The sequence below is a fragment of the Stegastes partitus genome, unplaced genomic scaffold (assembly GCF_000690725.1).
Source record: "Stegastes partitus isolate 25-593 unplaced genomic scaffold, Stegastes_partitus-1.0.2 Scaffold645, whole genome shotgun sequence".
NCBI classification, from domain to species: domain Eukaryota; kingdom Metazoa; phylum Chordata; class Actinopteri; family Pomacentridae; genus Stegastes; species Stegastes partitus.
Window position 1 is genome coordinate 330316 of NW_007578376.1, and position 13630 is coordinate 343945.

The 13630-nt window shown below is 39.7% G+C and overlaps 3 protein-coding genes across 4 annotated transcripts in view; 2 read left to right on the plus strand and 1 right to left on the minus strand.

Moving 5' to 3' along the window:
• Positions 1 to 3386, plus strand: part of LOC103363250 (uncharacterized) — an 11563-nt gene extending 8177 nt beyond the window's left edge. Inside the window, exons 10-13 of the mRNA XM_008289925.1 lie at positions 1 to 131; positions 445 to 549; positions 1512 to 1611; positions 3016 to 3386. Coding sequence (XP_008288147.1) covers positions 1 to 131; positions 445 to 549; positions 1512 to 1611; positions 3016 to 3059 — 380 coding nt within the window. The 3' untranslated portion in view covers positions 3060 to 3386. The remainder of the gene's footprint in view (positions 132 to 444; positions 550 to 1511; positions 1612 to 3015) is intronic.
• A 574-nt stretch (positions 3387 to 3960) lies between these two features.
• On the minus strand, positions 3961 to 12696 carry rbm12ba (RNA binding motif protein 12Ba). 2 transcript variants are annotated; one of them, XM_008289923.1, is made up of 3 exons: positions 12570 to 12696; positions 5983 to 6190; positions 3961 to 5817 (listed from the first exon to the last, which is right to left on the minus strand). In XM_008289923.1, the coding sequence occupies exon 3, from the start codon at positions 5782 to 5784 to the stop codon at positions 4147 to 4149; it is 1638 nt and encodes a 545-aa protein (XP_008288145.1). In that variant the 5' UTR covers positions 5785 to 5817; positions 5983 to 6190; positions 12570 to 12696; the 3' UTR covers positions 3961 to 4146. The 2 variants fall into 2 exon arrangements, with proteins under 2 accessions (XP_008288145.1, XP_008288146.1); XM_008289924.1 differs by lacking the exon at positions 12570 to 12696 and adding an exon at positions 8045 to 8098.
• The window catches only part of tmem67 (transmembrane protein 67), a 17018-nt gene continuing 13923 nt past the window's right edge, over positions 10536 to 13630 (plus strand). The window contains exon 1 of the mRNA XM_008289921.1: positions 10536 to 10740. Within this exon, the coding sequence (XP_008288143.1) occupies positions 10536 to 10740 (205 nt within the window). The remainder of the gene's footprint in view (positions 10741 to 13630) is intronic.

The following is a 13630-nucleotide window of genomic DNA, read 5'->3' on the forward strand; positions in this document are numbered from 1 at the left end:
TGGACAGACCCATGGACAGACCCATGGACAGACCCATGGACAGACCAATGGACAAACCTGTGAACAGGCCAGGATTAATGGGAGCAGCTCCAGAATCCAGCAGCCTTCCTCATACTCTGCTCACATACCTGGTGGGTTTCCCTTAAAACAATGGCAGACATTCACTTTAGTTTTTAAATAGCTCATCTTTGTCTTCAGTAGGGCTGGACCCGAATAACTGAATATCCGAATATTCGGTCGTTGTACTGGTATCCGGGTAGTAATTTTGATCCCCGAATATTGCCCCTCCCCCCGGAACGAATACTCACTCGCCGCCACCACACCCCGCGACCGGATATTTGGATATTCGTCAACAAATGGGGCGAATATCCGGAGACCAGTAATTGCTATTCTGACCAGCCCTAGTCTTCAGACATACAGTAATTTTGTCAAATCTGTTTTTAGGATTCCTTCCGGATAGAAAACGAGAACGATGCGCAATTGGTGCTGAAGGTGACGCAGAAACTAACAGATGTGCTGATGGAGTACAGACTGAGGAGCGTATTCACGGTATGGAGCTTGTTTTTACTAAATGTACTGCAAATAATCCTGTTCTCAAGTCATCCAAAGCATCTCAAACCAAAAGTTAAAGATCAATCCTTACTGCACTGAAACCCAAGCAGTTTCTCCTCACTCCACGCTCATTTTTCACTGCAATATAAAGTCCTGCACCTCTACAGAAACAGCACAAAGTCTTCTCTGTAGTATAGCAAATTCATAAACTTTGGCTTTATGTAATATAGGTATTTTACTAATTCTATTTATGCAATCTCTACAGACTTTTCACTCTGCTCTGCATAACTCGAGAGGTGGTTCCCCATGCTGAATGTGTCTCCTAACAGCTCGCTCTGCATGCCATTTTTGAGCCATGCTGCATTTCTTCTATTGATCCGTGTGGTTTATTTTCCTCTCTGCTATGTGTAAACGCAGCCTGCAATTCAGCCGAAACATCTGAATATTTCATAAGTGACTGTTGATCACAATTTTTGTTTTTTTACAGGATGTTTATTTTAATGTTTTTAATTTAGAATAAATTGATCTTGATGCATTGAGACAATTTTAAGCTTAATTTAGGCCAAGGATATTAGATTTTTTTTCTGACAAAACCATCTGACACATTAGTTTAAGCAGTCAGGAACTAAAAAATCTGACAATTGTTTTAATTGTCATATATTCTTTTTAAGCCAAGTGGTGTCATTTAGGCATTTCTTTAAAAGATCAAATGTATTTTAAGCCCAATGGAGGGGTTTGGGGGTTCAAAGAGTTAATCCTGGTGATGCTGTAGCTTAATTAACTTTATTATTATATTAGTTTGTTTTGCACATAGTATCAGTTGTTTAGAGTTCAACACTTTTCTGTCTAATTTTGAAGATTTAATATCAGCAAAACCATTTTTTTTTCAGTGATCCTCAGTTAAATTGATTGAAACATGCATTTTGTGGTTTCATTTTATTTTTTTTTAATCCCCTCAGGGTTCTAGTGCGAACAGCATGTCAACAAGTACCACAAGCTTCTCCTCCACACCCTCCAGATTGCCAAGCAGTAACGACCGATATTCAAGTAATCCCTCAGGTAAGACGGCGAAAGCTTCTCATTTCTCAGTTTCTTCACTCAACTCTGAACCACAGATGTGAGCCAAGGAGTCGAGACAGCAGGTGTTCAACAAAATGTCTTCTACCTCGTTTTGAAGTCATTTGAATATAACGTGGCACATCTGCACTGTCCGTCAATTTGTTACAGCATGATGCTGTGTTTTATGATCTCTTTTAGATGAGTAGAGCAATATTAGTGACAACTTACAGCTTATATTTATTTTTAATTCACATTATTATTATTTTACACCAGAGTTGCAGTGACAAAAATTAATTGCCAACTCCTCAGATTATCAATTAGAATAATCTTTTCAGGTAATAAAAGGGTAAATTCTCTGATTACAGCTTTTGAAATGTGAATATTTTCTTCCCTCCTTTATGAAGGTATACTGAGTGTGTTTGGGCTGTGGACAAAACAAGACATTTATCACCATTAATTAATACGCCAAACAGCTAATCAGTTAATCGAGAAAACGTTCAATAGATTATTTGACGATTGAAATAATTGTTAGTTGCAGCACGTACACGTGCAGTGCAAGAGCCTTGATGCGTGACAGACTAAGATACTAATTAATTCCTTCTCTAATGCTCTGTTAATGTTCATGTCACTGTTTTATTGTTTTCTAAAGCTTTGTATACTTTAATGTTTTGTTAAGCCCGTTCATGGCTACACATGGGACAGGCAACAGACACAATTCAGACAGCAAAAGATCGGATAAGATGGAGAGCAATGATCACCAACGCTGATTGACTGAAAGCACTTTTTTTTGGCCTTTTTGCCTTTATTGGATAGGACAGTTGAAAGAGAGACAGGAAAGTGGGGGAGGAGAATGGGGTAGCAGAGGGCCATGAGTGGGATTCAAACCCATGGCTGCTGCGTTGGGGACTATAGCCCCTGTACATCGGTCACCAGCTCAACCAGGTGAGCTAAAGCGGCAGGCCTGACTGAAAGCACTTTTAACTCCAGTTTTGAAAGGTGCTATACAAATAAATCTTATTAGTAGTAATACTATTATATACATACCTTTGCCAGTCACGGTGCTACCACAGTTTGTTTATTTCAGTCATGTTTAACCTTGTTTTTTTTACGTCACGGGTGGCAAAAAGTCGAAATGCATCCTTGCTTCTCGAGATGCATTTTTAGGAATGGAGACGTCTTTGATTGTTTTGATTTCCACGTCACAAGTAGGAGGACAAAGAGCCTCAAAATAGAGAAATGAGACGAGCGTCTGGTCTTCTGAAGTTTTGATGTTGCCACGACTCAAATGTGTGTCAATCACTGCCGTTTTTTTTTTTTTAAACTGAAGGCACATAGAAGTGAAAATGTGAGTCAATCATCTGTCTGCAATCTGTTTGATGCATTTGTCGTTGTGTGTTGCTGCAGGTCCATCCAGGTACTCCGATGGTCCGACCAGATTTTACAAATGACAATCAGAAGATGCGACACCTCGATCCTCCTCGTTCTGTCCCATGCGTCCGTCGATCACGGTCCAGGAGTTAGGAAACTTAGGTTTTGTGTAATTTTTTGATATTTTTCAACGCCTGTTTTATTTTTCCTGTTGCCACCAGGTAGTATTATTTTTGTTTGTTTGTTTAATTTTTTTTAAACATGTTTTGGACTTCTTGAGAAGACGGGAACATTTCTAACCTGGAACATTTTACACAAAATGCATGTTTTCAACAGCTTTAACTGATCATTTTAGTGTATGACTGTTGTTGGTTTCCCAGATTTAATAAAACTCATGAAGAAAATGATGTTTGAACTGTGAAATGCATTCATTCAGGTATTTCCTTTAAAAAAGAAAACCTGTCCTCCAGGTTTTGTGTTGTGGACGGTTGTAGAAATTGTTCAGCCTCCTTGTAGAGCAAGTTTAGACAAATAACTTGGTGAATCCCAGCTACAAAACTCGTCTTCCTGGTTCTGTAGCCAACACTGATTCCTTGTTTTCTGTCCTAAGTTTCAAAGTACATCTTGTTTAGACGAGGTTATTGTTTAACCAAGATAAAGGCTCACTGAAATCTTTTATGAGTGTCCAGGCCGAGACATGCTGCAGCATGAATTCAGGGCTTCAAGATGAAACGGCTGAAGCAAGGAGTGTCTTACAGCATCGTAAAAATGCAAAAATAGGTGAAAAGTCATCAGTCATGATGCTGGAGCAAGGCCAAGTTATGAAGTCAGCTCATTCCAAGCAAAGACGACAACACCGTCTGACTGGGAACAAAGACACCAGCTCCCCTGACTTCTTCGGCTGATTCGTAGCTTGATGGAGCCACAATCACTGGGATTTTTCAGCTTGACGTCCTCCTGGGTCAATAAATGCACCAAAACCATAATTAAACAATCTTTATTTTGATCTGAATGGAACGTACATGAAGCGAAAATGAAGACATGGCCGGTGATTATCGATAAAATGATTGGACAAGCAGAAACTGATTCAGGCAGAACAGCGGTCGACCAACAAAACTGACGGGACAACAAAGACTTTATATCAGCGTTAGGTTTGTTTGTGTTCCCCTAAACGTGTTTCGTCAGGATCTCCTCCATCTGCTTCTCACTTATGCGAGTAAAAAGCAGTTTTGTTCCCAGGAATGTTTTCCCGTGCATCCTGTGGGCCAGAGTGGCGACCGCCTCCGACTCAAACTGAACCACAGCTTCACCCAGGCCGTTTCCGTCGCCATCGCGCAGCACCACGACACTGTCCTTGTTCAGCTTGTATTTGCGGAAAAGCCCATTTATGTGACTTGCCTGTACGTGTGCTGGAAGGTTTCTGACAAATAGGCACGTCTGAGCCGCTTGTTTCGACCTCTTCTCAGCCGAACCCAGTTTCTGTTTTGGTTTCCAGCCGGTCTTCAGACGAGTCAGAGCGCGAGTCGTGGCCAACTTCTCAGCCATCTTCTGTTTACTGATCGACGAGACCTCGATGGCGCTGGTGCCCACATGGCAGCCCGACAGATTAAGTGCATATTCGTAATCTGCTGTTCGGTCAAAAGTGACAAAAGCTGTGTCCGTTGTGTTGCCTTTTTTGTCAAGCAGATGGAGCACTTTTTTGTTGGAGAGGTTTGGACAGCCGAACAGTATTTTTATTTCCGTCTTGTTCATGTCTTTGGGCAGTTTGCTGACAATGATGGTGTGGTCCCCCGGTGGAGATGAAGGAGGCGTGGAGGCTGCGGTGAGCTTGGGTTTTTTCGGTGGTTCAGATGGAAGTTGGTTGACTGCTCGCTTCTTAATCGGGAGTGAAGATTTTTGCTTGTGGTTTTCCTTCTGAGGTTTTTTCTCCGGTTTCAGTCTCTCCCCACCCTTTAAAGCGAGTTCACATTCCTGCAGCGCGCCGTTCCACATCTTCTCCGTCGCCCCACGAACCTCCACGCAGATGTGGCCCAGAAGCTGCTGGTTGAAGTCAAGAGCGTCGCGCGCATCCTGCATGTTTGCGAATTTCACAAGGCAGCCGTGATTGACTCCCAGCTGCACGTTAACGATGGCCTCCTGCACCGTCAGCCCTGTGAAAAACCGGCAGATGTCCTCTTTTGTGGTCGAGGCCGGCAGACCGAAGAGCCTGACGTAGCCCGGCCTTGAGTCCAGAGTCTGTTCTGGTGAATTGTCGAGCACGGCAGCTTTAGGAGAATCGGCTGTGTTATTAAGTTCAACTTGCGGGGACGACTGCAGACCCTGAAGGACGGTGCAGATCCCGAGAAGAAAAGCCGTGCCGGAGTCCAGATTTTGAGCGACCGGCTGCTGCGGCGTGCTTAAAAGTGGCAGATTTGCAGTGTCGGGGTCTTGTGGCCACACAGGGGAAGATGGAGGGTTAACAGTGAGGTCCTCAGGGGCGCTCAAAGTTGACGGTTTCGCCGCAGGTCTCTGCACGGTGAGCTGGGAGCTTTTCTTCTTCTTCCTGAACAGCGACTCCAGCCTGCGCTCCAGCTCGGCCATGCTGCTGACATACAGAGTCACCTCCGAGCCTTTGAGCAGGTTCCCGGTGCGTCTCATGGCGAGCTGGGCATCCCTCTCCGAGCCGAAGGCGATAAAAGCCTCTCTGAGCCGTCCTCCGATTATATACACTCCACCATCAGGTATGTGGAGCTCCTTGAAAAAAGCTCGAATGTGTTCGGCGCCTGCCTCCACATCCAGGCCTTCGAGTCGCAGGATTACAGTCATTTTCACACATCAGGTCTGAAAATGAAGACAACACTAGTGGGGGGAAAAAAGGAGAAACAGCCTGAGTTCTGCGCCAGGAGTGTGAAAGAAAAAAAAGGAAAAAAAGCACGTGCGTCATGCCGTAAAGAGAAAGTGAAAGAGCTGTAAAATGTAGAAAAACTAGTTTTCTGCCTCAGAAACAAGCAGAAAAATACTCACCACGGCTGGGAACAGCAGTTACTGGTTAACATGTGAGTTTAAAAGCGTTTCTAGTGCCGTCTGAAGTTCACGCCTCCAGCTGAGTTCCTCCTCGGTCGGCTCCCTCCGCGCTCTGCGCCGCTCTGCGCTCTTTTCCCTCCTTTTACCTTGATTGTAAGTGAAATGTGATTCCGAGGTGTCACTGCCCCCTGCTGGACCGGAGTGTCTCCTGCAACCAACAGCACAGCGCGGGCTTACTCACAGCCACACCACGTTTAGGCGTTTTTTTTGTTTGTTTGTTTTTTTTCACTAACTTTATTTAACTCTATTCCTATACAGTCGTCCTCAAATGTATTCCTCCATTAAAGAAAAGGCAAAATTCACAATAGTCACTCAAATAACTAGAAACTGGAAAAAGTAACAAGAAATAAAAAATTGCTAAATTCTAATTTAGTGAAATAAGACGTTGCTTTTGAATTGTGATTGAAAAGAATAATTAAAACAAAACAAAAAAATCTATCCCGGACAAATTAGAGCACTTTGCTGATTGGCAGTGGGCCAGAATCCCTGTCAACAGGTGCAGAAGTCTGACTGAGAGTTACAGAAAACACCTGATAGCAGTGATTGGCTCAAAGAGTTGTTCAACTAAATATTCCTTCAAGGGTCCCATCATGCTTGTTTGCTTGTTTGTTGTTGTTGTTGTTGTTGTTTGAAATATTTCTGTTGAACCACAATTCAAAAGTAATGTCATGAATTCATTAAATTAAAAAAAAATAAAACATTGAAAAGATGATTATAAAACTTCACGCTGCACATTAGAAAAGACAATAAGACATTTTTAAGTCTGTAAAACATTACACTAGAAAAACAATAACAGTTTTTTTTAAAGACTAAAAAATATAAGACTACACATTAGAAAGGCAATAAAACATTTTTAAAAACTATAAAACATAAGACTACAGAGCAGGAAGACAATAAGTGCTGTTTTAAAAAAAAATACTATAAATCATTATAAGACTACACATTAGAAAAGACAGTAAGACATATTTTTAAAAGACTGTAAAATATTACAAGGCAATACCACATTAGAAGAGACAGTGAAATGTTTGAAAAAAAAAACAATAAAAGCCCAGAAATTGCAATAAAACATTTTTTAAAAATACAATAAAATGTTAAAAAGGAAATACAGCATTTCTTAAAAGACAATGAAATGTTTTAAAGAGAGTAAAATGTTATTTTTAAAAAAGGGCAACAGAAACATACTAGAAAAGACCATTTAAAAAACAAATCTTCTTAGCAATTATTAGAATTGTTAAATTGATGTATTGACAAATAAAGGCTTTGACATCGATACCCAAGGAGATGAATCATTTATTAGTAAAATGTAAAAAAAACACCAAAACAACAACAAAATAGAAATAGTTCAAATTCATCATTACCGTCTTTAGCGCGATGTCTTTTGTCACTTATTTATGTGATTTCCAGTCATACCAAACTTGTTGGTGTAATAAAAAAGTATAAATCTAAATTTGATATGAGGATGAATAATTTGGGACCTCTCTGTAGGACTTTTAATGTTCCTTTTATTCGTGTTTAAGAGACATTTGTCGGCGTGATCCAAATCAACTAAAAGTTCTGTGAATTAATATGATATAGGCTTTCTTATGGTATTCATTCTCTTACTATAACTTTTCTGCCAGTATTTGTTTGTTGATTGAATGATGTGTATGAGCTGGTTGGTATTCACCTGCTGCGTCTTCTATCAGAAAACAACAAAAACAGCAGACAAAACTTTTTACATCATCATAATCTAAACTTCTTCTAACGAACGCATCATGAACTCAGTCACTAATCTGAAGCATGAAAATGACTAAGCTTCAATCATTTTATCAAACATGATACTCTTGTCTCAAGAGCAGGGCCTCACGTTTCTTTTCTCACGCTTTCTTTCTTAACGACATTAACAATTAGAGATCTAAACACGTGAAAGCCGACCTGAAATATAAGGCTTTTAGGACACTTTATAATATTTTTTTACTCAAGCTCATTTCCTTAAATATTTACATTTTAAAATCTGACTTACTTGATTGATCAAATTGTGTGGTCTTGGTTCCTGGCAGGCTATGAAAATATATCACTGCACTTTCTGGAAGGAAGTAGGAGTGAATAAACTGCATGTGCAGGGTTGTTGTGTCTGCAGCATTTCCTGCCAAAACCCCCTTTGACTCATACAGTGTGTGGAGCATGACTGATGAATTAGACAGGGTAAAAAAAACTAATCAGTGATTTCACCTGTTTACTAAATGTATACGTTCAGCTTTTAAGCATACACTCTATGACACCATTTATTTATGTTCCCATCCTTCTATAGTCACATTCTCGGATATCTTGCTTATTTCAATGCACTTATTGTCTGTGAAAATTCTCAGTCATCCAGGTTCAGGTTATTCTCGTAGTTTAATCGTAGCAACTGGACTTGATTGAGTTTCTTCAAGATGTTTCATCTCTCATCCAAGAGGCTTCATCAGTTCTGACTAGTTGGGAGTTCCAGATATCCTTAAGGAGCCATTAACACCTGAGTTTCGGTTTCAGTTGGGGGTTGTTGCTCCTCCCGCTCGCTATGTGAGTCGTTAGTGCCCCCCCTGCCACAATGGGGTAAATTAGGGTCTTTTGTGGCGAGGTGTGGATGGGTTTCATCTTCCTGGGCAGAGTTCTTAAGACTGAATTGTAAACCACTGCCATGTTTGGCCGTGGCAGCACACTGAACTTGAGTCATGACTTGCAACTGGACTAATAACTGACTACATCAGCTCAGTTTATAGTGTGTTAGAATGCTCTAGAACATTGTAGAAATTATAAACACCACTTGGGTTAGTATAGGAAATGTATTTTCTGAAAATATGGGACAATTTTGAGGCATGTGAATAATTTAGGACTTTGTATTACTGTAGTAAAACTTTAAAAAACAAAACAAAAACAAAACTGATGTAGTGTGTTGATCCCTGCCGGTAAAGCCCTGTGACAGGGCCACTGGTCCAGCTCTCTGTTTCTAGGGTTAACTTCTACCTGCCTACAGGTTCTTGACCTGATAGGATTCTGTAAAACGATTGAAGGTGGTGTTGAGGAAACTGGCCTGGCTTCTAACTGCCTTAATCCAAACGTCCACCCTGCTTCTTCTGATAATTGACCCAACTAAGTATCCTCAGTAGTCAAATCAGTCTACCAGACACGCTTGTTGATGGCAGCTTTCCTCTTATGGATCGAGCACTTGGTAATTGCTTGGTTAAAATCTAGAGGTTTGGGAAAACTAACCCCAGGGATATGTTTAAAAATGTTGTTTTACTCATGACTTAGAATAACCTTTAGGAACCACTAAAAAGATCTTATGCACACAATTGTCTAACGTTTTACTACCATCAGATACTGTCAACAATTCAATAAAATTTCAACCAAGTAATCTACAAATGCAAGATTTAATATTTATTGTAAACCTATAGCAGGGGCAATGCAACAGCTCTTGATTATGTACTCAAACAATATCAAAACGTGATTAAAAATCGATTATTTCAGATAAAGTTTATAAAACCGAGCCCTTCTGAGGAGCCTATAAGTAATTTAGGGAGGGAGAGAGTCGGACAGCTCGGCCTTTGCTGGCCAACTCTGCCCTGTTTAGATCTGAGCCTGGAGGATTCCTCTTCCGATGGTTCAGCAACCCAGTACAGAGTCCTGATCCCCGGACAGAACCCTCCTGAATCAGGGGGAGATGAGAAGTCATGACTCCAATGAGATCTGCAGTTCTTTTGCATCCATTTGGGGAAGGAAAATAATACGTCTTCATGCAGAACACAGAAAGGGGTTCAGCTGCTCATCTTGAGTAGAATTTGCTGACCCATCATGACTTCTTTGTTCTTGTTTAGTAATAGCAAAGAGCACAGTTTGGCAATCACAGATACACGCCGGGAAAAAGAGGAACAATTAACTGTTTTAGCAATGAGTTCAACCTGAGGACAGTGGCCTCATAAGACATGTCCAGACATGACCACATTTTCACACCTTCTCTCATCTTTAACTGTGCAGCTTTAATTCAATGGCTACAGGAAATCATCTTTAATTCATTGCAATGTTAAAATAAGCATTTTATATTTCAACACTTAATCACCAGATCACAGCATTTCTTATTACAGAGTATTTTATATTGCTTACGCCGGGCCAGTGTTCTTTGGCAAGTCAAAAGTCATCATTAACATCTCTAACATAATGTCTTGTATCACTTGTTTTTGTCATTCTACTCAGAAGACACCTATTTTGCCAATATAAATTCACTATGAATAAAAAATTTGGCATGTGTATGAATCATTTTGGGCTTTATTGTAGACTGTTAAAATATAATATAAAATACAATCATTTTTTAAATGTATCTTGTATTTACACTTGTATTTACATTTTTACAGATATAAACAAAGAATTGATCGGTTTTGTTTTTATTTTTTTGTTTTGCGTCGCAACCAAAAGTTGGTGAAACGTCATCACGCCGCATGAAGGATTGTGGGTAATCCGGAAGCCCGTTGTTTACCATGGCGACGGGGACGCTACCGCTCGTCTTTAACGGAGCCAATGTGCCTCTAATATTATATCTTTTAATCCACGTCGAAGTGATTCTCTGCCAGCAGTTCGTCATCCCCTTTAAAGCTCCTTCAGACTGCAAAGCGGAGGAATTCTTTGATATCTCCAGTTTGTCGTGTGTGAGCTGCGGACCGAACCAGAGCCGCAGCAGAACAGGTCGGTTACCGCCACAACGTAGCACAACGTAACACAACAACACACCACAACACGGCAGTGATTTAAACCACTGCGCTGCCAACAAACGTTTCTCTCTGTAAAACAAATACACTTTCACTGCGAGCACGTCAGCAAACAACGAGGAGAAGAAGCCACAAAGTGCTAAGTAGCAGTTAGCACGTCGCGTTAGCTTGTGAAGTCACTGTTATGTGTGTGTGGAGCATTACAAGAACAGACGTTTAGCAAAAGTAGTTTTCAGGAGGAGTTTAGCAAACAAGATTAAATATTAGCATAAGACCCCACAGCATTAGTATATGAATTATACAAATTTACCTGACTGATTTAAATATTACAGCTAGGAAACTACAGTATTATACAAATCTACCCGACTAAATGAAATATTACATTAGAAACCTACAAAATTATTAATTAAACATGAATCCATTTAATTTTAAGGCAAAGATCCTACAATTAATACAATAAATGTTAGGTTAAGACCCTACAATAGTATTTATTATACAACTTTACTTAACTATATTAAAAATGTACATCCAGAGCCTGCCAAAATATTATTTATGCAAATTTCACCCACTAATTTAAATATTAAATGTAAGATAAGTAAAATCCATTTTTATATAATATAAAAATTTACCTAACTATATTACATATAAGGGTTTGGAAAACTACTTTAATTACTAGTAGATTACTACTGCTAAGATTATTAAATATGAAAATTGACATCCATCCATTATCTATGCACCGCTTAATCCTCAGGTCACCAGTCTATCACAGGGCTACACTTAGAGACAGACACTCACATTCACACCTACGGACAATTTAGAATCACCAGTTAACCTCAACATGTTTTTGGACTGTGGGAGGAAGCCGGAGAACCTGGAGAGAACATGCAAACTCCATGCAGAGAGATCCCGGGTGTCCTAACTGGGACGTGAACCGGGGATCTTCTTGCTGCGAGGCGATGGTGCTAACCACTGAGCCATCTTGCAGCCCATTCAGGATATGTTTGACCAATATTATAATAACAGAGTGTTAACATTGTAAATATCTAAACATGACATTACAAAAAGTCTGAATTCAGCCGCAGATATGGACAGCGTGAATTTTAGATCTCTGTAAAGAACCCGGAGAAAACCCACGCTGCACGGGGAGAACATGCAAACTCCATGCAGAAAGATCCTGGGTGTCCTAATCAGGATGCGAATCGGCGACCTTCTTGCTGCGAGGCAACGATGCTAACCACCGCTCCACCTTGCAGCCCCAAATTGACATGAATCAATAAAATATAAAGGTTACATTATATCAATTTGAATTATTCATTAATACGACATTATTGAAATTTACCGGACTACTTTTAATATAAAGGTTAAGACTATACAAGAGATTTTAAATATGCACATTTACCTGACTAAATTAAATATTAAGCTTAAGCTCCTATAATAATATTTAATGTACAAATTTACCTGACGTATTTAAACATTAACGGTCAGAACTTACAATACTTTTGAAATAGCTCAGGGGAAGTGAAACTAGAGCTCAAGGCAGGGAATACAAGTTAGATTATATGACAGAAGCTTCTAACCTATAACAGAAGAAAAATACATATTTTTGTTTCCATTTTAAACTATAATGATAATGAGTCATTCAGTTATTCAAAGTGTGTGTTGCATGAAACTGGTCAGACTACACCGAGGGTCTATACGTGTTGAAACTTCGAGAAAAGCAGTTCACAGCTTCAAAACGGTTTTCCTTTTTCTAGTGTGCAGCTAGTAACTAATCACAAAGTCAAATGTACATTCCGATTGACTTACTCAAGAACCCGTGACGGAGCCGCTGGAATAAAATCAGATTCCGATCAGATTCAAGATCAAATCCTCAGATAAAGTCGGTGCTCTTTCTTCTTTCATCCAGTAGAATCAAACTACAGTTTATGAATTTGTGCTGACAGCCTGCAGTCAGTACAAACACTACTGAACGGCTCAATGGAGCAGTAAAAGGAGAAGTTTGTAGTTTTCTGCAAGCAGGAAGGAAGTTTAGGGGATTTCCTGCACCATCTGGTTTAGTTATCCGGGATTACTTGTTTTACTAGTTGTGCAGTTATAGTTATCGACACCTAGCTATAATGTAATGCAAAGAATGTGAAGGTCATAAAAGGATCCCAACGTTTGTAAGCCCATATGATAACTTATTTATGGTAAAAGACCTCTTTGTACATACTACCACATAGATTTATTAAGTGAATTCTCAATGTTAATGTTCTAAACAGTCATCTTTTATTTTTAATCTTAAATTTAATATTTGCCTCTTATATTAATCCCATGTTTACTTCCTAAATGTTATATACTATGTTGTAGAGTGTTGTCATGTACTCCTCATCTGTGCAGAGTGAATTTACAGGTGAGTTTGATCTTCGATGCGTAGAGTCATCCTCGTGTCCTGAGAAGTTCTTATCTATTCACTCTCACGCATGGAAAGTGTTTTGGGAGGGAGAGAAAAGTGCGCAGAATCTAAAAAATGACAACTGGTTTAACTGGTAGACAAACCTGAAAGGAACAGCTGTGTAAAAAAAAAAAAAAAAACGAACAGCGTTGTTTCATTTTAATTGCACTTCGTCTCTGCACAGCCAGTCTGATCCATGTGCATGATGAGATTAGAGTAAATACACACCAAAACACACTTTGCACTTTTGCAGAATTTGCACCATATACTCCTAATGTGATTCTTGGTATCGCCCTTGTTGCACTGCCTTTTAAGTTATTTTTGCATGCAGGGCTGGGCTGAACAATTTGGGCAAATATCTAATTACAATTTCTCTAACAGACACTGTGATTATCGATATATATATTTCTCAAAGCCTGGGTTTAATATATGT

Coding starts and splice junctions, on each gene's coding strand:
- rbm12ba (XM_008289923.1), bottom strand. CDS start 5,784: ATGACTGTAATCCTGCGACTCGAAGGCCTGGATGTGGAGGCAGGCGCC.